Here is a 22255-nt window from a genome sequence, read left to right as displayed (position 1 = left end):
TGCCGTCGGCGTTCAAAGAGCTCGGTCTTCGTCGCTTTTTTATTCGATTAAATATGTATCGCAGTGTACAATGGGAGGGTTCGCTTTAGTGCAAAACGTTGTTGGACCATGGGTCCAAAGCCTCCTTGCCGTCGCTTGCCAACATGACATGGTGAAGCTCGACGGGGCTGAGCCAGTCGAGGGCCAACGGCGTCGAGAGCACTTGCAGACAAATGTCCCAGTCCCTCGGACTCAGTGCCGCTTCGATGTCGTCGGTCTCGCTCAGCGGATCGCCCATGCTCGTTGACCACTCGGGGCTCCGAAGCTCTGCTTGGTTGTCATTCTCACTCGCGTCGCTGTGGCTCGGCGTCACAGCGTCGCGCGTGAAGTGCGGGTGGCTGAACGTGCACACGCAGGCTTGCGTCTTGGTCCACTTGCGAAAGCCAAAGTAGTTGAGCTGGCGCTGGAAGCTCGCGAGTTTGTTGTGTTTAAAGTACTTGGGAAGGACCTCGCCTTCGAGGCGGCGGACGTTATGGAGCTTGATCGAGAGCCCGTCGAGCGACCATGCAATGATCGACGGGTCTTCGTGTGCGAGAATGTTGTAGAGGTGCCGAAGGAACTTGGGCACGCGCTTCGTCGGGTCAAAAGGCTCGTGGTGCTGGGGCATGGTGTTCGACAATGAATCAAGGTTCAAGCCACGCCGCGCCGATCTTCTGTGAATGTTCCGACGCCCACGTGGTGGCAAAAGCGGGGCTGCGACGATACACCACGCGAAACCGCCGCCTCGCGCCATTTTTCAAATTTGATTGGATCTTTATCCGGATCGCATGGCCCGCAGAGGCGCATGGCACAATAGTTTCTAGATTTCCAACAGATAGATCGTTCAGGGCGCTGCATTAGACGCCGTGGGACAAGGTGGCATCGAAAAAAGCAAAAGGCACGTGTCGCGCAAGAGACCTAGTCATTTGACTCATGGCGGTCCGTTGCCGTGAAATAAAAGTAGCGACGGCAGAAAAGCCTCCTAGTTACGTGACTGAACGAAGAGCCAACGTTTCATTCCACTCGAAGAGCTCAGTCCGTGCGACCAACGTCAGTTGGTTTCTCATGTCGCTGCTATAAGACCATGGGACTGGAAGGACCAAGCTCCAGGCTTGTTTTTTGAAAAGAACTCGGGCGCCACATCGAGCTCCTCGCTACTCTTAACTTCCGTGCGATGTGAGAAGACGGTTGCATGTGCGCCTGAAAGCAAGTGTTAAATCCAGTCGACCATCACGAGCATCAACCGACCATCATGCCCCTTGCCGATTCGAACTCGAAACAAGATCCCGTCGCAGTATTTTTCGAATTCTAATTTAGCCAAAAGGTGATTCCTTCAATAGCTCACAGTGTTAGTCGCGAAGGTCAGCATAATCGTCCTTGCCGTCGCCGTAGCGGTACTCAATGGGGTGACCATACACGTACCCGTCCGAGATCCACGTCCAAAATGTCTTGTGGCAGTTGGAGCACTCGTATTCGCCGCCGCGCGCAACCGAGTCTTCGTCAATGAAGCAGTCGTCCGAGCACCAATGGTTACAGAAGCAGCACTTGACGCAACCTTCGTGCGCTGCAAGTTCTGCTGCGTGAGCCGTGTCGGCCTCTTCCTCGGCGACGCGGGCAAGGTACGCTGGCGACGACGTGCCACCGTGGTAGCTGCCGCCAACTCGGCCGAAGTCGTCGCGGTTCTCATCACCGAGCTCTTTCAAAGCTTTCTTAAAGTTGGACGCAAACAGCTTGGACTCGGTCACGCCAAACTCGGCGAAAAGGCGCTTCTTGATCGTCAACGGTCCGACAAGCTGGGTTGCCACCGACAAGATATAGACAATACGCGCCTTCATCGTCTTGGCCTTGGCTTTGCGAGCTGCGTCTTGGCTGCTTGCGGTCTTCTTGGCCGGTGGCGCATCAGCACTTGGCGTAGGTTTCCGTTTCGGGGCCATTGTAGAATGATGAGATCCGTGACAAGCTCCTTTTACCATCATTCACGAGGCAGACGACATTCATTCACATACTTCTGGCCATGACGTCCTACGAAAGCGCCAGTCGGTCAGCTCCACAAGTGGCAGCACGACACTCTTTCTTGCAATACCCAGCGGTGCTTGGATCGCGACATCACACTCGTGCTCGGTACATGGAACTAGTCGTGCTACCTAGGTGGGCTGAGGTAGCCGATTTTTAAAAGCTTGCCTTATCCGGATGCAAGCAACCGGCATGTCTTTTCTTGGCCAATCACACCAACGCCGTAATGAGCAGCGCGCCGTCAACGTACTACACGTTCGCCTCGTTCCTCGGGCCCGATGTCGCCGCCACGTACCTTGCGCTACCACCGCTGGACCAGATCGCCCACTTTGAAGCGTACCTCGCGTACCTGACAGCGCAGCAGGTGCAATTTCCTACCTCGAAGCGTGCCACCAAGTGCCATGCCGAGCTGCGCGCGCCGTCACGCGACGACCTGCCGCTGCTGCAGACGCTGCTGGATGGCGCGACCATCAGCGGCTTTGGCGTTTGCGGCTCTCCGGGTGGCTTTCTGGCGCAGCAACCACTGAGCTTGGGCGCTGCCTACTTGGCGACCGAGGTCCGGCACGCCTATGTGGTGGAGAACCCGAAGGTTCTCAATAGCCGCAGCTTCATGTTTGGGTGGTGCCACGCCGAGAAGCAGAAGCTCGTCGACCTCCACGAGAAGCTCAAAGATGCAGCCGATCCACGCGTCTACTGGCGGCACGTTTCGATCGTTGTCGACCGCGCCATGTGTGCCGACTGCATCGGCTTTGTCTCGGCGTATGCAAAGCACTTTAATGTCGACGTATACGTCAAGGACCCTGCGTGCGAGCGCCAGTTCCAAGCCTCGGGCATCATTCGTGATGCGTATACCTAACCAGAACCAGTTCTAGAATCTCGCTCATCTTGTCACCTCGGGCCCAACTTCGTCAAACGATGCAATCCAACATCATCGTAATCTCAATCTCAACAGTGCTGTTGTCCTTTCGATTGGCATGGAAAAGCCTCTGAAAAGGCATATTTGAGACTTCAAGAGTGCAACTCGTTGGTCACGGAGGTGGAGGATGCTTATTTTTCTGAATGCGCAGTCGACAGCGTAGCGAAAGCAAGGCCAATGTTTTCACTGGTCCCGGGCGCCACAACACTGCGACGAAGCACTCGCGTCTCTGTTGCGACCGACTCGAATTGCACATGAGTGGTGATCCGCGCAGTTATCAACGCCCGCGACAACCGTCGACACCCTGTCTACCGCGCCAGTAATGGGTGCCACCTCAACCTCATGAAGAGAGCACCTGGGTGCCTCGCGTCCAGTCGTGTCGCCAAACTATCTGTCTGTCCGCACCTCGTGGAGCCTGTCGGCGAGCGCGCTCTGTTTGCCCACGCCGCCGTCGCCTGCTCTGTCGCCTTGGCGTCAAGACATGGAATGTGGAAATACTATCTGCTATTGATAATCGTGAAGTCTTATTCCTTGCTAAACGCGCGTTCCTGCGCCTTGTCGGCCAGCGTTTGCCAGTTGGACTTGTACAAAATGAGCGTCCCGATGAGCATTGCGCACGTGTAGCCCATGGTCATGCCGACCCAGAGGCCGGGGAGACCCATCTCAAAGTGAAACTCAAAGAGGTACCCCATTGGCAGGCCAAAGCAAATGTACGACACGAAGTTGATGACGGCGCCATAGTTTTGGAGGCCGCAGCCGCGGAGCGCGCCTTGGATCGCAGAGTTGAGCGCGTTCACGAGCTGGAAGCCAGCGACAACGACCGCGACCTCGGCCGCGAGCGCAAGCATCGCCTCGTCCTGCGTAAAGAAGCGCGGGTAGACAAAGCGGAAGGCGTACACGCAAATGCCCGTCACGATCGAGACAACGCCGCCGAGCGCCGTCGCCGTGATGGCCGAGACCTGCGCGCGCTTGGGCTGGTTGGCACCGAGGGCGTTGCCGACGCGGATGTTACCCGCGACAGCGATACCGAGGTAAAACATGTTGACGGTCGCCGTGATGTTGACGAGGACAGCGTTGGCGCCAATGGCCACCATCGCGTTCGGGAGGAGACCCGAGAGGAGCGCAATGATCTCAAAGCTCCACCACTCGAAAATCATCATGAGCATGCCTGCGAGGCCGAAAAAGATGAACTCGGGAATACCGCGGCACGCCGACTCGATCTGCCAGCCGGGCCAGAACGCGAGGTTCTTGGCCTGGGAAAAGTACGGCACGAGCGAGAGCGGAAGCGCCATGTTGCCGAGCGTCCGGCTCACGGCCGCGCCCATGTAGCCCATGTTGGTGTGGTTCACGAGGAGGTAGCCAGCGACAAGGTTGACCACGTTGCAAATGATGGCCGAGTAGAGCATCGGCCACGTCACGTTCTGGCACTGCAGCACCTTCTTGAGAAGCTCGTACGCGTACAGAAAGGGCAAGCCAAGCGCCATGACGCGCGAGAACGAGCCCGCGAGCTCGGCGACGTCTTCGGGTTGCTGCAAGAAGATCAAAATGTCGGCGCTGAAAAAGTTGGCCAAAAAGACGGGCAGAAACGCCGCGAGGAGCACAATGCTGCCCGTCTGGAGGTACAGGCCAATGTGCTTGACGTTGCCGGCGCCGTACGCTTGCGCGCAGAGCGTGTCCATGGCGGTCGCAAGACCAATACCGACCGAGAGGCCCGTCAAGTTCAAGTACATGACGCTGAGCGCGGCCGCGTCAACATACTTCTTGGTATCGTCAGCCGCCATCTGGCCCACGAGCACGAGGCTCGTGAGGCCCGGCGTGAGCTCGAGCACATACGTCATGACCTATTTGCATTGATGAGCCGTGCACATGGCACGTATCCAAGCACATACCACGGGCGACGCGAGCTGGTACACGTGGCGGACTTCGTCGCGGAGCACAGCGCGGAAGTTGGGGCTCTGGACGAGCGAAGGCGTCTTGGGCAGGAGCGCGGTCGTCTCTTCTTGGACCCGCATGGTCGCTCGAGGTCAAATTGGAGTGTGACGGTTTTGCGGCAACCTTCAACTAGGATTGAAAACCTCTGACATTTGATATTAACTTTCAATCGCTGCATTCTGACTGGAGGTTGAAGATCGTGCCTTTCAAAGATCCCACAGCCAAAGAAAACGTACCACGGTCCTCGCCCAATCAAAACCACGACCACAGTGCACTCCCTCTTAAAACGCATACCTTGACGAAGACGATAGATTTGCAGCGGCAATTTGGACGCTCTTCCTCTCTAAAAAACCTCTCGAAAAGACATACGCTCTTTCGGATTGCACGCCTGACGCTGCTGACACGGCGGCGCGCGCCAGTGAGAGCGAAAGGCGCGGGAAGAGATCGCGTCCTGCCGCGACCTGATAGAAGACGACTGCGCCTGCGTAGTCATACACACGCCTTTCGATTCTTCTCGTCGAAAGAAGTTTCTGGCTAGTTTGGCCGTTGGTTCGAATTTGGATCGCGGACCAGCTTGGCCACGAACGGGACAAAGATGGAAGATACCCGCCGAGACCCTGGTGCACCGCATGACGGCGGCTCAGTCGCACTCCCCTCTGTACCATGGAGAGGTACAGTCGACATGATCTCGCCATTGCCGTCGTCGTCGTCGTCGTCGTTCTGGTTGTTAAAACATCGCCAGCTCCCGTCACGACGGGGCGTGCCTAGTGGGCAGGGCGAGATTCGAATCAGATGCAATGTAAATCGTTCAAGCCCACCTTCGTCACTGTCGTCCAGCGACAGAGTAGCCAAAAGCACGGAGGGTGGCGCATGCTGCGCGACAGGTGCTGGCGGGCGCGCCGAGGCACCCAGCGACAGCCGGCGCCGCGCGTACTTGGCCACGACCGCGTGGCATTCTGGTAGCGATGGCATGCTGGGTTTTCGTGGGCCACAATCCACGTGGACCATGGGCTCGACGTCGCTGGCAACCTCGCGAGGCAATTCGGCCACAATGCTGCCCTTGGCCATCAAGTCGGAGAAGATCGTTAGAAGGATTGACACGTTGACGACGTGAGAGAGACAGCACACCTTGTCTTCTTCGGCAGCAACGGAATCGGGCTGCACAAGCAGCGGCGCCGCGATGGCGTCGGCGCCATTGAGGAAGAAGGAGCTCAGCGCTTGCCGCACCTGCATAGTCATGGTTGATTCACGGTGTGTCATCCAGTCGACAAACCAATTCAAGTTCGTTGGACAAAAAGGTATTGCGCAGCGCCTCGTACTTGGCAAAGATGCGAAACACAGTCCGTGTGCACGCATCCAGGTGCGCGAGCGCCGCGTCGTGCTTGTCCGATGGCTTGGCGGCGCGCGCATAGCTATCAAACTCGAGCTTGGCCTGCGCGCGGGCCTTAATGTCGTTCTACATCGCATGGCGTTTCAGTTGCAGCGTACACTCCTCGCGTCGCACGGTCTGCGCCTCGAGCTCAGCAAGCTTGATGCACAGCGACCGGATAGCGCCCGTGATCGTATCGTCCTACGCGTTTCATTTGAGCATTGGCGCGAAGATGAAACTCAAAGCGAGGACCACAGAGTAGTACTGGGTCTTCATGATGCGTGACGGCGCGACCTGGCGCAGCGCGGTAGCCAACGCCTCGGGGTGCGTCGGTGGCACCTGCCCCAGGTGGCTCGGTGTTGCAAGGCACACGACCTCGTTGGCGAGTGCTGTTGTCGCACTGCAGAAGAGCTGGAGGCTGCAGCGATAGCGCTCGAGCTCCCGTAGCGTCGCGCGGACATGCGTGACGAAATCTTGAAACTTGAGCAGCTCTCGCTGGTACACACCGTCGTCTGTCGGAGTCGTCTAGTCGAGCTCATGGGTTGTATATCTTCCAGAAGAGGGCGTACTTTTCCAATGGCCTGGAGAACTTCCTGCGTGATGATGCGCTTCTTGCGCCAGAAAGACTGCGTGAGCTTCGTCTCCATCCCGTGTCGACTTCGCCTCTCGAGAAATTAGACACAAGAAAGGCCACGTATATATAGATAGCCTAGCGACAAAGGACGACTAAAATTACCCGAGCTTGCGATTGTTGCTGCATGCAACCGTTCCTTGTAGGTTTTGGAAAGGCGGCAGGCATCCGCTGCTTCCTGTAGCCTTCTCCACGCAGGCGATCAAGTGCGCCTCGTACCATTACGGTATTGGTCTATATAGAAGAGACCGCTGTGTGGGTGCAAGCCTCGCTTGCTCCCGTAGGCGACTTGTCGAGCGTTGGGCTCCTCTCGCATGGTCATACTCGAAGGCGCGAGAGAGGATTCCCTGCTGTGGCTTGCCTCAAAAGGCGAATGTTGGTGAACACCACTCTGGATCCTAACACGCCACATTGTGTTAGAATATTATAACAGTCTAGCACCAATGTAGCCTTCGCATTTGTATACGATAGAGTGTTATTGCTGAATTATAGCTGCATAAAGATCCGGCAACTCGCCTTCCCACAAGACAAAGCGACGACACGCGATGAACCCGCCGCCGCCGCCGTACATCAACGTCCCGCCGCCTGCGTACACGTACACGTCGGCGAGCATGCACATCCAGACACAAGTGACCTTGTCTGCGGCCTCCGCGCCGTCGGTACCTCGGCGCAGCTCTCCTGGCAGACGAGGCTGAATTGGCATGGGCGGTAGGGTCCGCCGGCGAAGGTCGGCGAGATCAAGCTCTGGGACACGCCCAAGGAACGGCGCATGTACGAAGACCTCTCAGACCTCTATGCGATCATCAAGGTACCTTGCCTTCCTGCATCCATGCGCATGTGCTCATCGACGTGCAGACCACCGAGCATCTCGAGACGGCGTACGTCCGTGACGCCATTTCGCCCGACGCGGTTTGCCTCTCTTGTGCCTCGCCCATGTCATCCATGCACGAATAGTACACGGAAGCGTGCACCAAGCTCATCTCGCAGTACAAGACGACCGAAACCGCGCTGCGCAACGCGGGGCACCTGGTCTCGATCGACTCGTTCTTGACACACTACCGCCTCGACTGCCCGCGCGCGATTGAGCGCCTTGTGCGCCTCGGCGTTCCCGCGACCGTCGTGCACAACACGACGAGCAGCAGTTCGGATACGGTCAACGTCGCCCAAACGGTACAAGGCGCAATTAATACCATGCCAATACTCGATGAGCGTGTGCGCGTAGGTGCAACATTGCATCACGCTCTCCGACTACCTCAAGCTCAACGTGCGCGCCGTGGACGAGATCCAGCCGCTGCTGAGCGAGTGCATGTCGAGTCTCTCCAAGGTCAACGGCCTTCCGCCGACGTTCGAGGGCCGGGTCAAACTGGAGCAGTGGCTCCGCGTCCTCAACGCCATGCGTGCGTCGGACGAGCTCGACGACGACCAGATCCGTCAAATGAGCTTTGACCTGGAGCGCGCCTACACGGGCTTTATGGCCTTCCTCAACAACCCCAAGCAATAGTTAACAACAAGTTCACGTGTTTGGGGTTTCAAGTTAAGAATAGGAAGAATGTTTTACAGGGGCGGCGTCGGGCTCGCCGAGTGCAGAGACCAGCGCCGGAGACGGTCGTTCATGCTGCACGGACCGTGCACGCCGAGGTGTGCCATCGCCGCCATGAGCCGATCACTCTCGTCTTGCATCGCTTCGACTTCGTCGAGCATGCGCTGCAGGGCGGGCGTGAGAAGTTTGCGGCTGCCAAACGTGCGAGGTTTGGCACAGCTCACAGCGCGGTACTTGGTCGTCGGCGACGCGGTGGTCGCGGGAGTGAGCTTTCGTTTCAGCGCCACAGTCGGAGGTCGCGGCGGACGGGCGATGGGCATGATGGCAAGGACTGCCGGGGCAGGCGGCAGCGAGACGTCGGGCAACTCAATGTCGGATAGGTCGTCCTCGGTGTCTTCGTCGTCTTCGACTGCGACAGTCGACGCAATCGAATGCCGCAGATCGTCGTCGCACTCCGAGTCGCACTCCGAGTCGAGCGTCGACTGCATCGAGTACGTCCGGCGATTAAAGTCGACGACCTCGTCGTCCGAGTCCAAGAGATGATCGGGCTGCTTTGATGTCCACGCTGGCGACGTCGGGTTCTGGACGACGACGATCTCGCGCATGTCGAGCACGAGCTTACCCGTGCCATCGAGATGGCGGGCAGAGGCAAGGGCAGAAAGACCGAGGCAGCTCAGTGCGAGACCCGTCAGCGCCAGCGCGTCGAAGCTGTACACGCAGCGCCACACGCTCAAGAGAAAGAGCAGAATGCCGATTGACAGTGCGCACTGCCGCCATGGGTCGCTCGCATCGCGCACGTCGCGCACACCGTCGTAGACGATCGGGGCAGGCACGGCCGGTGGCACGCGCCAGCCTTTTTGCGCCGTCCGTCGCTGCGTACACGCGACGCCTTTCAGCGTCGCATGTGGGGCCGCTGCAAGAGAGGCCGTCATCGGCTGCGATTCCAACGTCGAGGCCACGGCGGGAGCGAGGAGTCGCAAGCGCCGGCCTTCCTTGTTGACGACAACAAAAAAAGTGTGTCACCATCGCAACGTACCTATTTTTTTACATGTCCTGTGGCACAAATCGTAGTTTAATAAAATCCGATACACACCTTCAGTTTCCATTTCCATTTCGAATAAAAAATACTTGGCTACCCCGACTCAATGTTGCCTTTGAGCCGCGCCAGCTGGCTCGTAAGTCACAGCATCGCTCGCTGCTGCCGGCGCTCAGAGGCGCGGCGCAAGCGTGTTGGCTGCGTCGTTGACACGTGCTTTGAATCCTCGGGGTCGAGGCGGCGATGCGCTCTGCCCGATGCGGCGCGCCGCAGGAGAGCGACAAGGTGTCGAGCTGTCGTCTGGTCCGAACTGGGCTTGGCTACTTCAAGGTTCAACGCAGCCGCCGCGACAGGAAGATGCATACGAAATGAAAAGCCACCATCAAATTGGTGGCTGCTGGCAATCACGCAGGCACGGCAGTGGCATCGTGGGTACACCGGCCCATGCCACGCAGCTCGAATTGGCGCAGCCCCTCCTCTTTCTCGATGCCCTTGTGACACGGAGCGCGATGTGAAATGAATGAACGACGGCGTCGCAACAGGACTCGAGCCGACGCAGCGCGAATAAAGGCCCGCGAAGTCCAGCGCTGGATTGCAACCATCATACATCTCACGAGGGCGACGAGCAGCGGAGGAGCCAGACCCTGCGACCCGAGCCGCACCTGCCAGACTCGTGCGTTCGTCCAAGCGGCGTTGCTTCCTGGCATCAGCTGCATGTATCGCCAACGCGACTAGCCAATGCTACCCTTGTGCGCTGCATGGGATCGATACCCGAGACACGATGCAACCTGGCGACTTGCATGCGTACGGGTTGCTGGCGACTGCCCGGGGCATCCGGATACGGTTGTCGCAACCGGTTGGCAATTGGCGTGTTTGGGGCAGCCGACGAGACGATGGGCATCGTGCGCTGCGTCTTCTGCCAGAAGGACAAGCGGATCCCGGGGGTCGGGGACCCCGACGTCCGAGACATGCGCTTCTGCTGCCAGCCCTCGTGCTTCAAGGCCTACCACAGCCGCGGCAACTTTGTGGACCTCCGCCACCGCGAACTCGTCGCGCCGCACGTGATCTTGGCCGACATTGCCAAGCAGCGCCGAGAAGCCTTGGGCATCGAAGAGCCGCGTGCGCCAGCGACCGCGCCCACCACGGCGCCGCCGGTGGTGACTGCCCCGGCGACGACCTACGTGCCCATCGCGCCCGAGCCACAATATGCTGTCGATGCGTCTGGCCGTGTCATTGGGCGAAAGCGCCAAGGCGTCGACGAGCCACTCATGAGGTCGGGCGGCCCAACGTACCAGTCGCGCCACTTGTCCCCGGCGGTTGCCGACCGCGCAAACTTTGCCAAGCGCGACGGCCCGCCGAACGACGCCCCGCCGCCGCTCTGGAAGCAGGCGACGTACGTGGCGTCGTTGGACCGGTTCCGACGCAGCCTTGTGACTGACGACGAGCATGTGTTGCGCGTCGACTTGACGCCCGTCTACTCGGGCGTGCCCCATGCCCGCTTGGAGGACGCCGAAATGGACTGTCTCCTGCGGTACTACGATGATGATCTGTCCTTCGTCTCACTTGCCGCGTCTCTCACACCTTGATGTGTCTAGCTGTCTCGAAGGAACGTCGTCGCTCACGGTCCTCAAGGGTCTCGTGTCAAGCCTCAACATTGAGCTCTGGACCGTCATCAACTTCCTCGACAGGTCATGCTTATCCTACGCGACACATCGATCGACTCACGCGGATTGTAGCTGCTCACCCAACGCCCACTGGTCGTTTGCGCACTTTAAGATCTACAAGTCGACGGAGCTCCCGCCGAGAGGCTCGACGTCCCCGCTGTACTACGCCGGCAATATCCAGCTCTCAATCGCCGAGTTCCGCAAGTACATCGTTGCGACGCAGCGCGCGCCGGCGTCCATGGTCCACGTCGTCGACGTCAACAACAAGTCGTGGTCGATCGGCCTCCACGAAGTGCTCGCGCTCGGCGGCCTCAACCTCGATCTCTACTGCGGCGAGGTGCGCTTCCGGATCCATCTTGCTCGTCTCACGATGCTCATGGTCAACACACCTAGATGGCGATGGACTTGAGCCGGCAGTTTGCGTGGTCCAACATCCTGCCGGGCGGCGCCGACTGCTGGCTGCAGAACCTCCCGGCGCCGTACCGCCACGAGCGCTTTGCACCGCGTATGCATTGCAGCTTTGCGGGCCACCGGTCCGAGCTCCTCCAGGCTGGCAACGGCTCGACCGACGTCGCGTACCAAGTGCTCCACGGCGAGCTCGAGCTCATTGTGTTTGACCAATACCCGCCGTCGGCGTGCCTCCGCCTTCTCGACTTTCTCGATCGAATGGGGTATCAGCCCCATCGGCGCGCCGAGATGCTCGACAAGTACCTCGACAACCTCCAGTGCGTTCGGACTCGACAGGACGCCGAGTTCTTATCTGTCGTGCGCGTAGACAGTTGGGGTACACGTCGCACAAGGTGCGCCTGCAGCCCGGCGAGTACCTCCACATCAACCGCGTATCGATACATACCGTCGGTGCATTCGATTGCTCATCACGAGGTGCGTAGGGCCGACTGCACATGTGGCGCAGCGTTCACGACCCGGACACGGCCCAGCGCGGCATCTCGATGTTTCTGAGCTGGGAGTGGGTGTACCAAGGCGTCACGGGCGGCGGCATGGCCGACGCCATCGCGGTGCGTGCCTTGTACACAGATCGGCTGTGGTGTGTATCGATCGAGGTGTAGTACTCGCTGCAACGCCTCCAGCGACCCAGCGCCGAGACGCGCCCCGGGTCGTACGTGTGGGACCCGCGGCCGTGCGTCATCGAAGCGGTTCGGCGGCTCGTCGCTGCCGTGCGGTCGGGCCGCCGGTCGCCCGCGACCATGCTGCGCCTCGCCTCGCTGCGCACTGCCTTTTACGCGATCCTCCAAGAGGAGCAGCGCGTCCAGAGCGACGGCGACGACTCGTGGTTTGTCCACGAACGCCATAGCGACAGCCACGTCACGCACACTGTCGACCTTGGCGCCCGCCCGGAACACCTCCTCTGCACCCTCTGCCGGTGTGATATCATTGACGTCCAAGTCCGTGACGCGTGGTATGTAGGTTGGAACTCGGCAACAGCTACAAGCAGTGCCTCGGGTGCATGATTTTGGCCAAGAAGCCCGCGACCGGGATCCCGCTGCCGCCGTTCAAGCTCTGCTGGAGCTGCTTTGTATCGGACGCCGACCACCACGTGACGTTTGAGCACCAGAACGGCCTCCGGTCCGGCTTTGGCCACACGGGCGCGCTCCTGCATTCGAAGCAGTACCGAGCGAATCCGCACGCCGTCGACTGCAGCTGCAAACACGGCGTCACGAAGCTCTGTCCTGTCTGCGACGGCTGCGACGCGTGCGCGTGCATTTGCCACACGATGTTTCAGACGCGGTACCGCGCGTTGCGACCAGGTAATCCATGACAGAGTGTGTCTGTGTGCGATGCCATCACGGTCGATGTAGACGAGCTTCTGCAGCTGTACGGCGCCGTCTCGACCATCCTCCAAGCCAACAGCAGCACGCTCCCGACGAGCACCGGTGCGCGACTCCACTAATGAATCGCCATATCTTTTGTGCATACGTCGGTGCATCTCCTTCGATTCGCATGGACACGGCGCGTTGACCAACGGATACAGTGGGCACGGAGTCAGAGGTGGCTACTTCGACACAATTGCCGAGAAGTTTCAACCGTGCCGTGACGTGGCGGCAGGAGAACGCGTGTCCAGATAAACGCGCCAGAGGAAAGGCCGGGCCCAGAAGAGTTTACTGTCTAGAAGCTCGCACCGGTCTCTGCACGAGCTACAAAGACCCGACGCGGGTTGATGGCAGTTGCCCACGTTGGTGGACGCGCGATAGAAACGCCACTTCGAAATTTGATGGATTCCGCGTTTTGCCGTCCCATGCGCAGTCATCATGTCGACTAGCAAGCAGCAGCATCTCCAGCGCAACAATGCAGTGCTCAACCTTGCCGCCCTCGCGCCGACGCTCGAGCCACCGCTCGTCCCAAAGCAACCGGATTGCATGGACTTTGACATTTGGCGGCAAGTGCTCGAGGCGCCCGAGATGGTGCATCGTCCCGCCCTCTCGGGCGCCGTCCCGATTCGAGTGGCGACGGCGTCAAGGCACGAGTCGGCGATGGAGACACTCCAGCGCCAGTTTGCCGAGGCGTCGTCGTACAAGCGCAGCTCGACATTTTAATGTGTTGTTGTTTTCCATCCACTTATTTAATACAAAGGCCGTCGTTCAATCTTAGATCTCACGCGACCGAGAGCTTGAGCGTGGCGACCTTGGCGGTGAGGTCGTTCAGAATCGCCTTGGCGTCCGCGATGAGCTGCGTCTCGGCGGTCAAGACGTCGTGGACCATGCGCTCCTTCTCGTCCGAGAACGATCGGCCCGACGGCGTCGTCGGCTTGGCCGTCCGCAGCAGCTTCTCCGCGTCCATGTTCATTTGCACCACTTGCGGCGTGAGGCGGCGCACTTGCGTCTGCATGTCGACAAGGTCTTCCTTGTACTTGATCTCGGCCTTGGTCACCACCACTTGGTTGTCGCGAATGGCTTGAAGCGCCGCGGCCGCGCGCGCGTTGAGCCGCGCCTGCGTTGCTTGCACGTGCTTGACGCGGTCCGAGAGCGCGATCGTCGAGGCTTCGAGCGCCGCAATGTGCTTTTGAAGCTCGGCCATCGACGACGTCTGCTTCGTCGCCATCTCCTTGTGCAAACTCAGTCGGTTGGACGCGAGCAGCTGGAGTTCCGTGAGGTAGGCGACCTCGTCGTTGAGCTGCCGCACATGATCCAACGTGAACTGGACCGTCGCCATCGTCGCGTGCGAAAGCGGCGTCGCGCCGGCCACGTGCGCGGTCGTCGTCGACGGGCGCTTGGCGTTGGTCGCGTCGACGAGATCGCGTAGCGGCACAAGCGACGATGACGACGACGTTGGCGGCGACCGCAGCTTGGTCGCTGTGACGCTGGGCACGACGGCGGCGCTGACGTTGACGATCTCGAAGGCCCCCGAGACGAGCTGGACCACAATCAAGTGACCGAGTTCGACCGTGTGGAGAATCGACGCGCCAATTGCGTGCGACGACGCGAGTGCGTTGGGTGACACGGAAAACACGCGGCGCACGGCGCTGGTCACGGGTCCCGTGAGCGGCGAACGCATCCAGTGGGCGTGGATGACGTGGACGCCTAGACGCACAAACTGAGTTTCCAGAATCCGACTCATCGCATACTGGTCGAATGCAAGACGTAGACAAAGTAGGGCAAATGGGCTTTGGCACGGAGAACGGCCTTGCCGCCGTTGGCGTCCGTACCGAGATCGAGGACCTCAACCACGTACAGCGGCGACGGCGGCGGCGGCGACACGTGGCTCGACTGCCACAATGGCCGCGCTTCTTTCGCCAGCACCACCTACAACAAGCCATTCTGTGGTAAGTCCCTCGATGCTATAGAAAAGAAGAAGACTACGTACGATTTCAACATGGCCAGACGAGTAGGCGACCGCCAGCACAGGGTGCTGGCCAATGTTGTTGTCCTGCAGCGGGTACGGGACCGCACTCAGCGAGCGTGCGGCAGCGTCGGACGGCCGCGTCCACGACGCACCCGCGCGCTGGAACGGGCCTTGCAGCTGCAGTGGCCAAGTGTGCGGGCGGAGACCGGACGTTGTGCTGATGCGCGTCGTGGGCACAAGGGGCGCCGGGCGGGGCTCGTCCTCCTCGTCGTGGAGCGGGGCGCTAAACTTGCTCACGGCGGGGCGCGACACCGCCGTGGGCCAGAGCTCGTCGAGCCAGTGGCGCTGCGCCTTGAGCACGACCGTGGCTTCCTGCGAGGACGCGGTCGATAGAAGCGCTTCCGTCTTTTGCTTGAGAAAGACAAGCAGCGACGTAGCGACCGCTGCCTTGGTCGATGGCACGAACGGGTTGAGGGCGTAGACGTCGCCGTTGGAGCGAAGGATGTACACTGTAAAGACTTCCCACCCTGTCGACGGGCCAAACGCAATGGCGGTCGAGTGCACGGCGGCCGATGTCGTCGGCGCACAAGCGAGCGCATGGACTTGGTCCGTCGAGCCGTCGTGGACATCGACGAGCCGAAGGTCTTCAATCGTACTTAGGATAGCGACGTGGGCGTCGCTCAGCGGATGCCAGAGCGCGTGCCGGCTGCGGACGTTGGGTGGCAGCGTCACGCGCTGGAGGTCAATGTCAAAAACATCTTGGCAGACGGTCTTGACGTTCGCTCGCTCGTCGCTTGTGAGTGCGTCCATAGCACGCTGCAAGGTATCCACGCCCTGTCTCTTGGAGAGCGTCACAGCACGGCTCGTACCGTCCTTGAACTTGACGAGGACGCGCTCGCCTGTCGTCGTGGACGGCACGTTGCGGGCGCCGAACGGAAGCTCAAATGTATACAAGTCGCTACCTGGCGTCGCATTGCTCGCCGACGCCTCGACGAGGACGCGCGTGCCAGACGCGTTGAACGACAAGCCAGTGGCCGTCGCCAGGGTCGCAGCCATCGCCGGCGTCGTCGTCAGATCGTGCAAGATTGGCGCCGCATGTTGCACGTTGACGTAGCAAAGGCGGCCTTTCGCACCCAGGACCACGATTGAGCCCGTCGCTTCGTGCGCGCACATGAGGTTGACGTGGATCTCGGGCAGCACGTTGGCCAAGACCGCCGGTGCGATCGAGCTCGCCAAGCCGAGGACGGACTTGAGACCGCCGCTGGCAGGGGCTACGGCCTTGGCCTCCTTGGCAGTGCTCGTGGCCGGCGCCGGAGCTGCCTTCGTGGCAGGGCCTTTGGACATGCTGAAGAGCGGAGGCGCCATGGACGTCGGGGCCGCGGCCTTTGTCTTTCCTCCAGTGCTCCACATTTTGTGTTGTGAACGGCTCGTAAATAAAACAGCCAATTCGAGTACACTACACTGCATCATTGTATGCCTCATTTAAAATGTGGAATATTAATTTCAGGATATAAAGCGTTTCTACCAATCAAAACCGACCGTCCTATCTACGAAGTTCGCATTGGAACTTCGAATGTCAACTGCGACGAGCGGGACGATGGCGACGCCGAGACGGCCGCGCGTCCTTGTGGCTGCGTCCGGCAGCGTGGCGACGATCAAGGTGCCAGAACTGGTCGTGAAGCTTGCAGAATATGCAGAGGTACCGGGCCCTTCGTGCAAAAGGAAGGCTAACTCGGCGAATACTGACAGGTGCAAGTGGTGCTGACCAAGTCGGCCAACTTTTTCCTCCCCAAGGCCGCTGCGTACAACCCAACAATGTTTGCGGCGTTCGAAGCGCTTAACGTTACGATCCATCGCGACGAAGACGAGTGGAACGCGTGGAACGTCATTGGCGACCCAATCCTTCACATCCAGGTAAGCCTTCTCCCTACTACGGCAACGACACCTGCGAGTCCATAGTTGCGGGACTGGGCGGATGTGTGTGTTGTCGCGCCACTCTCGGCGAACTCGATGGCCAAGCTCGCAAACGGCCTCTGCGACAACCTTTTGGTATTTTTGATTGTCACTCATATGCCACCAGGAGCTCACCAAGTCACGACTAGACGTGCGTCGCTCGGGCGTGGTCGCAGTCCAAGCCGCTTCTTGTGGCTCCGGCCATGAACACACAAATGTGGGCACACCCGTGCACCGGTAAACACGTTACTATCCTCCAAGACGACTTTGGCTACCGCGTGATCCCACCCGTGAGCAAGATGCTGGCATGCGGCGAGACAGGTCATTGACCGCTACGATCATGTCAGTTCAGCTCTCCGATCTCGTAGGCAATGGCGCGCTCGCGGCAATCGATGACATTGTAGCCCATGTGCGTCGCACGATCTAGCTCATCCCAAAACTACACGGTCTATTCTTCGACGAGTTCGTCTAAGTTATCTTCCACGTCCTGCATATACAGACTCTTGTCCATGGAGGCTGCGGCCGCGTCGGGCGCCGGCCGCTTCTCCTCGTCCTCGTAATCTTCGACGTCGTACTCGTCGCCCGCGGCGCCGTCGTCGTCCTGGAAGAGCGTCGGGTCGAATGTGAAGAGCGCGCGACCACTGAGCGTGTTGAGACCGCGGTTGCCCGACTTCTTGGCTTCGTCCTTGCGGCGCTTCTCGTCCTCGACGACCTTGCGCTTGGCCTTCTCGGCCTTCCACTTGGCAAACGACTCTTCCGTGACGGGCGTGCCGCCGTTCGCGCCGAGCTTGGCGCGCTGCTGCTCAATGATCTCTTCAATACTGACCTCGTCGCCCTTCTTCTTGCTGTTCTCGCGGTCCTTCTTGGACTGGAAAACAAAACCCGGCGGGAGGGCGTGGCGGTACTTGCACGCCTTGCCGCCGTTCGGGCACGTCCAGAACCAACCGTACTGGGACTTTTCGATCGCATCCAAGAAGAACTTGCACACAATGTCGGTCGTCGTCGCCACCTTTTGGCCATGCTTCTCGGCGACGACATCTTCGAGCTTCTTCTGGTCCCACGTGTCCATGATATCTGTGTATGCGTATTACTATGAGCACCTAACCTGGTCGATCGTCCAATATTGTACCTTTGTCCTTGGCGTCGCGGTCGTCTTCGTAGAGGTTGATCTTGGTGGCCTTCTTGCCGACCATGAGATCGTGCGAGAACTTGCAGCGGTTGCCCTTGGAGCACGTCGCTTGCTTGAAGAACTCGCACACGATCGTCTTGGGGTCGACACCGAGCGGAACCTACGACGTCGTTAGCATGCAAAAGTCTGTCGTTGGCGGCCAACCTTGGGCTGCACGATGGCGGCCATGAAGAGGTCCTTCATCTGCTTTTCCATGGCCTCCTTGGCCGCGGCTGCGGCCTTCTTGTCCTCCAGCTTCTTGCGCTCCTGCGCCTCGGACGTGCCCTTGACCTGGTGCTGCACCTGCTGCACGTACTTCTGGACCTGCTTGGACTTGTTCTTGTTCTTGAGACCGAACGTCTTGTCATCGAGCATCCTCTCTTTCTTCTTCTCCACCGTCTTCTTGGACTCTTGGTTCTTCTTCGGCGGCATGTTGGTCGTCTACCTCGGGTCTCGCTGCGTCCTCCTGTCTTGGCAATTAATTATGGCCACCGACGCTGGCATCCGTATCCGAACGTCCGGATAAAGCGATGGGTGTCAATCGCAACGACTTGCAGTGGCGTCATGGCATGGATCCCAGTGTATATGGCCTAGGATAACTGCGCGCGACTACCAGCGAGCAGCGGTTGAAGCCTAGATGCAATCCTGTTGCTACGCATTGCGTCGGGCATTTAGTTCGTGCGTTCATCGGAGAGAAACCGATGATAAGGTTGCTATGCCATCGTTCACGTTAGATTATTGCTGCCACGACAACGAATGCTACCACAGTTCTGTTCGTGGGCCAGCACCTGTACACTTACTATAGCTTAGAACCAGCCGCATCCGAACGGCGAGAAGAGGCCGCACCCGCCGCCGAGACCCCAGCCGAAACCACCGCCACAGATCGACCCAAAGCACTCCTTTTGGCCGCCTTCGCGGAGCTGCTGCGGTTGCTTGTGGCTCGCCTCGGTGCCCACTTTCGTTGCGACGCCCATCGCTGGCGTACCGGCGGCAACCATAGTGGCACTGCTGCTGCTGGCAATGAGCGCAGGAAAGATGGCGAGGGAGTTGAGAATGAGCGCTGTCGGGAGACGACCAAGCTGGTAATAATGCTTGGTCACGACCTGTCGAGTTGGTCGCGACACACGCTCTTTCATAATAAGATCGGGCGACCGAGAGACACGGAAAATCAAATTTCTTGGGCTGTAGGCGTCGAACGGCGACGTGACGTGGCGTTTTGGGCTCTGCAGAGTGGTGTCTAAACACTTGTCAAGTATGAGCGCTTTTGTTTTTCATGGGATTTGGCCTTCGTCCCGACTAGCCGAGCACCCGCGCTTCCAAGGATCGAATTGGATTGGCTTGAAATCGACTTATTTCAGCGAATCAAATGCGATTATGCGTCTAATGTGCCTCACGCGATACTGAGACTGAAGCCATGTCAGTGGAAAGTGATCGTAGCGTTAGCACTAGACTGTGACTATTGAGAAGAGCAGTCTAGTGATAGAGCTATTACCGTAAACTATACTTTAGTAGTCGTTGCTGCGTTTCTGGAAGAAATCGGCCAAGTAGGCGCGGACGTCGGTCGGACGATCTTGGATCACAGCTCCGATCGCAAGCGACATGACGTCGCGAACTTTTCGGTCAAAGTAAAACTGCGTTTGCAGTTGCTACAGACATTCCCGTCACCAACAACGCAGTTGTGGTTGCCGTCGTACCGAACGCTTGAACTTGGTGAGGTCGATTTCACCCCCCGCCATAAAATCAGCGAGGTACGAAGCAACCTGCTCCGGCTTGAGCTGCACGATGGCTTCCAGTGCGTCCGCAAAGATTGGGTCCGTCGTCTTGACCATATAGTCGTAGTTGTCCTCCAGATTGTGCTGCAGAAAGGTCTCGTGGGCCTTGTGGCGGGTTTGCACTACAGCGATAGCATCGAATTGCCCAATGTCTGTCACCATACCTTTGGCCACGATCGCTCGCTTCGCTGGAATGGACAAGTCCTTCGCGTCTTGTCCTGGCGTCGTCATCGCCAACTCGGAAGACCCGACTGAGTAGTAGTTGGTTGGCAAATTTAGGTCCGAAACCCACGAGGAATCGCAAACTGTTTTGTAGCACGGCGTCCGTACCAACATAGTTCTACGCAGAGTTTTGGCGTTGTCTGTATTACGATGAAACGTAGTGTCCTCCTGCGTTCTTGGATGGACCAAGCCGGGCTTGCTGACGTGGCACGCTCCAGCACCGTGCAGCGTGCTCGTTTGTGATTCGCTGACCGGCCATGATTCCGGATAAAGAAGTCGTATCCGTAGACGGAGCACCTTTTTCGCAGGTGTAACTTTAGCTTTCGAGCGACGAGCGCGAGCGGCTGGGCATCCTCATGGCGTCGTCGATCGGGAACACGGCCATCAAGCGCATCCGAGCGGTAGGTGCTTGGCGGCAGCATGACGCCCCATGCATGGCCTGCGTAGGACGTCCGCGAAATGATGACCGACCCAAGCGACCAGTACTTTGCTGCGCCACTCGAGGTGCGCGGCCAGCTTCCGCCGTCTTGGCGCTCATCTCGCCCTAGAACAACATGTTTGACTGGCACTTTACCATTCGAGGACCGCGCGACACGGCGTTCGAAGGCGGAATCTTTCATGGGCGCATCCTTCTGCCATCCGAGTACCCGTTCAAGCCACCGAACATCATCCTGCTTACGGTAGACATGCATACGTGCATCTCGGATACGCATGGTTCATGATGTAGCCCAATGGTCGCTTTGAAGTCAAGAAGAAGATTTGCTTGAGCATCTCTGCGTACCACCCTGAACATTGGCAGCCGGCTTGGGGCGGTGAGCTCGCCCCCACACAACCACGATGGCTCACGGCGCTTTCTATGTAGTTCGCCTCATCTTGGAGGCGCTCATTAGCTTCATGCCGACGAAAGGCGAAGGTGCGATCGGTGCCCTTGACTTTAATGCGGACGAACGCAAGAAGCTCGCAGCCGAGGCAAGCAATCGTCTCTTAGTTCTCCATCCCTCCCCTGACTCGATCCAACTTAGTCGGTACACTGGTCATGCCCGCAGTGTGGCAGCATCAAAGACTTGATCCCGGAAGAGACGGCGCGGGATTCGCCGCCTGTCGAGTCCAAGTACGCGTCCCAGATCGCGCAGCTCCATATCCACAACATGGAGGGCGGCGCGCCGTCATCGCCGCCAGACGAAGCAAAGGAAGAAGGGAGCGAGCCATCCTCGTCTGATACCGCTGCTGCGTGCGAGAACGACCAAGTCGTTGCGAGCAATCCAGTACCGGTCGCAGCACCCACGCCGGCCCCTGCTCCGGTTGCCGCTGCAATGGAACCGACACCCGTCGCCCGCACCGCAGCACCAGCTCCAGCCCCCGCACCGACCGTTCCAACGTCACGGGCAGTGCAGAGCGACGTGGTCGACAATATCCTCCAAGGGGTTGGCACGGCGCTCATCGTCGCCCTGCTTGCACTGCTGTACAAGAAGCTGCTGCAGTTAAACGGATCCATCGAGTAGGCGCTAATGACAAGACGACCACATTTTGTATTCCTCGACCAGTGGTCAACCGAATGCGTTGTGCGACCACCTGTAAACGACACCATTGATACGTAGTAATGTAGTAGTGTGACCGATTCCGCTCCCTGGCAACAACCAAAACGTGAAACACCAGGCAGAGGGAGGCCGTACTCCCTAAACACCGGCTGGTGTACTACAAAGCAGAACGGAAAGTGACAGCTAAGCTACTTCTACAGACTGCTGCCAAAGGCTGTACAGTCCCACATCAACGGGCTCCTCCCGTAGGACTAAACATGCAAACACACATCGCCTTGTCCCGGCCTAGTGGTGTTGACGTGGGCTAGGTTCACACCCAGTGCCCCACCACTGTATGCGACCAACGGTCACAAGTAGCTGGTGCGTGGGCAGAAGGAAATGGCAATCATTGACTCCTCCTACATTATCGGAAATGCCTTGTACAATGTCGACCATTGAGAGGACTTCTTCTACCCTGCGTTCAAATACATATCGGAACGCAGAGCTTTGTTGGCGAGTTTGATCCTATTTCGAACCTGGACAAACTTGAGACCCTTCGTGGGAATATCAGCCGTGTTCTCGTTAATCGAGAGCTTCTCCATCGTGATGCCACGCTCTTCGACGTACTCCGGAACGTTGCGCTGTGACGCACAAGAATGTGCTTGCTGTTGTCGTGGGAACCGGGATGTTGGCACAATGATGCTGC

The 22255-nt window shown here is 58.9% G+C and overlaps 14 protein-coding genes across 14 annotated transcripts; 5 read left to right on the top strand and 9 right to left on the bottom strand.

Annotated features, from left to right (window-relative positions):
* Positions 1–7: 7 nt before the first annotated feature.
* Positions 8–687, bottom strand: SPRG_03693 (hypothetical protein). Its single transcript, XM_012342263.1, has one exon. It carries the CDS (start codon positions 644–646, stop codon positions 86–88), a length of 561 nt encoding a protein of 186 aa, XP_012197653.1. The 5' UTR covers positions 647–687; the 3' UTR covers positions 8–85.
* Positions 688–1367: 680 nt separating this feature from the next.
* SPRG_03692 (hypothetical protein) lies at positions 1368–1952 on the bottom strand (the record flags this gene model as incomplete). Its single annotated transcript, XM_012342262.1, has 2 exons — positions 1368–1513; positions 1574–1952. 2 exons carry the CDS (start codon positions 1950–1952, stop codon positions 1368–1370), a joined length of 525 nt encoding a protein of 174 aa, XP_012197652.1.
* Positions 1953–2072: 120 nt separating this feature from the next.
* Positions 2073–2965, top strand: SPRG_03691 (hypothetical protein). The gene has a single exon (XM_012342261.1). It carries the CDS (start codon positions 2258–2260, stop codon positions 2885–2887), a length of 630 nt encoding a protein of 209 aa, XP_012197651.1. The 5' UTR covers positions 2073–2257; the 3' UTR covers positions 2888–2965.
* A 469-nt stretch (positions 2966–3434) lies between these two features.
* On the bottom strand, positions 3435–4968 carry SPRG_03690 (hypothetical protein). The gene is made up of 2 exons (XM_012342260.1): positions 4837–4968; positions 3435–4788 (listed from the first exon to the last, which is right to left on the bottom strand). Exons 1-2 carry the CDS (start codon positions 4957–4959, stop codon positions 3472–3474), a joined length of 1440 nt encoding a protein of 479 aa, XP_012197650.1. The 5' UTR covers positions 4960–4968; the 3' UTR covers positions 3435–3471.
* Positions 4969–5413: 445 nt separating this feature from the next.
* SPRG_03689 (hypothetical protein) lies at positions 5414–6895 on the bottom strand (the record flags this gene model as incomplete). The annotated part of the gene is made up of 6 exons (XM_012342259.1): positions 5414–5643; positions 5698–6106; positions 6153–6335; positions 6384–6449; positions 6501–6773; positions 6818–6895. 6 exons carry the CDS (start codon positions 6893–6895, stop codon positions 5414–5416), a joined length of 1239 nt encoding a protein of 412 aa, XP_012197649.1.
* A 475-nt stretch (positions 6896–7370) lies between these two features.
* Positions 7371–8442, top strand: SPRG_03688 (hypothetical protein). Its single transcript, XM_012342258.1, has 5 exons — positions 7371–7538; positions 7592–7687; positions 7735–7788; positions 7834–8049; positions 8102–8442. Exons 1-5 carry the CDS (start codon positions 7425–7427, stop codon positions 8378–8380), a joined length of 759 nt encoding a protein of 252 aa, XP_012197648.1. The 5' UTR covers positions 7371–7424; the 3' UTR covers positions 8381–8442.
* SPRG_03687 (hypothetical protein) lies at positions 8392–9421 on the bottom strand. The gene has a single exon (XM_012342257.1). It carries the CDS (start codon positions 9349–9351, stop codon positions 8434–8436), a length of 918 nt encoding a protein of 305 aa, XP_012197647.1. The 5' UTR covers positions 9352–9421; the 3' UTR covers positions 8392–8433.
* An 885-nt stretch (positions 9422–10306) lies between these two features.
* SPRG_03686 (hypothetical protein) lies at positions 10307–13049 on the top strand. Its single transcript, XM_012342256.1, has 9 exons — positions 10307–10986; positions 11051–11143; positions 11192–11456; positions 11513–11844; positions 11895–11958; positions 12010–12135; positions 12187–12500; positions 12545–12885; positions 12937–13049. The coding sequence occupies exons 1-9, from the start codon at positions 10349–10351 to the stop codon at positions 13026–13028; spliced, it is 2265 nt and encodes a 754-aa protein (XP_012197646.1). The 5' UTR covers positions 10307–10348; the 3' UTR covers positions 13029–13049.
* Positions 13050–13649: 600 nt separating this feature from the next.
* On the bottom strand, positions 13650–16351 carry SPRG_03685 (hypothetical protein). Its single transcript, XM_012342255.1, has 3 exons — positions 14939–16351; positions 14700–14877; positions 13650–14655 (listed from the first exon to the last, which is right to left on the bottom strand). The coding sequence occupies exons 1-3, from the start codon at positions 16325–16327 to the stop codon at positions 13730–13732; spliced, it is 2493 nt and encodes an 830-aa protein (XP_012197645.1). The 5' UTR covers positions 16328–16351; the 3' UTR covers positions 13650–13729.
* A 140-nt stretch (positions 16352–16491) lies between these two features.
* SPRG_03684 (hypothetical protein) lies at positions 16492–17353 on the top strand. Its single transcript, XM_012342254.1, has 5 exons — positions 16492–16616; positions 16667–16831; positions 16877–16966; positions 17020–17191; positions 17239–17353. The coding sequence occupies exons 1-5, from the start codon at positions 16515–16517 to the stop codon at positions 17295–17297; spliced, it is 588 nt and encodes a 195-aa protein (XP_012197644.1). The 5' UTR covers positions 16492–16514; the 3' UTR covers positions 17298–17353.
* Positions 17297–18509, bottom strand: SPRG_03683 (hypothetical protein). Its single transcript, XM_012342253.1, has 3 exons — positions 18204–18509; positions 18000–18159; positions 17297–17944 (listed from the first exon to the last, which is right to left on the bottom strand). The coding sequence occupies exons 1-3, from the start codon at positions 18468–18470 to the stop codon at positions 17319–17321; spliced, it is 1053 nt and encodes a 350-aa protein (XP_012197643.1). The 5' UTR covers positions 18471–18509; the 3' UTR covers positions 17297–17318.
* A 335-nt stretch (positions 18510–18844) lies between these two features.
* Positions 18845–19174, bottom strand: SPRG_03682 (hypothetical protein; the record flags this gene model as incomplete). The annotated part of the gene is made up of 1 exon (XM_012342252.1): positions 18845–19174. The coding sequence occupies one exon, from the start codon at positions 19172–19174 to the stop codon at positions 18845–18847; it is 330 nt and encodes a 109-aa protein (XP_012197642.1).
* A 277-nt stretch (positions 19175–19451) lies between these two features.
* Positions 19452–20080, bottom strand: SPRG_03681 (hypothetical protein). The gene is made up of 4 exons (XM_012342251.1): positions 19975–20080; positions 19733–19932; positions 19531–19684; positions 19452–19488 (listed from the first exon to the last, which is right to left on the bottom strand). Exons 1-3 carry the CDS (start codon positions 20039–20041, stop codon positions 19544–19546), a joined length of 408 nt encoding a protein of 135 aa, XP_012197641.1. The 5' UTR covers positions 20042–20080; the 3' UTR covers positions 19452–19488; positions 19531–19543.
* A 265-nt stretch (positions 20081–20345) lies between these two features.
* On the top strand, positions 20346–21605 carry SPRG_03680 (hypothetical protein). The gene is made up of 6 exons (XM_012342250.1): positions 20346–20433; positions 20480–20536; positions 20581–20712; positions 20760–20844; positions 20895–21001; positions 21055–21605. Exons 1-6 carry the CDS (start codon positions 20389–20391, stop codon positions 21532–21534), a joined length of 906 nt encoding a protein of 301 aa, XP_012197640.1. The 5' UTR covers positions 20346–20388; the 3' UTR covers positions 21535–21605.
* Positions 21606–22255: the final 650 nt, after the last annotated feature.

Source organism: Saprolegnia parasitica, assembly GCF_000151545.1.
Source record: "Saprolegnia parasitica CBS 223.65 unplaced genomic scaffold supercont2.9, whole genome shotgun sequence".
NCBI lineage: Eukaryota > Oomycota > Saprolegniomycetes > Saprolegniales > Saprolegniaceae > Saprolegnia > Saprolegnia parasitica.
This window is presented reverse-complemented; position numbering and strand designations above follow the sequence as displayed.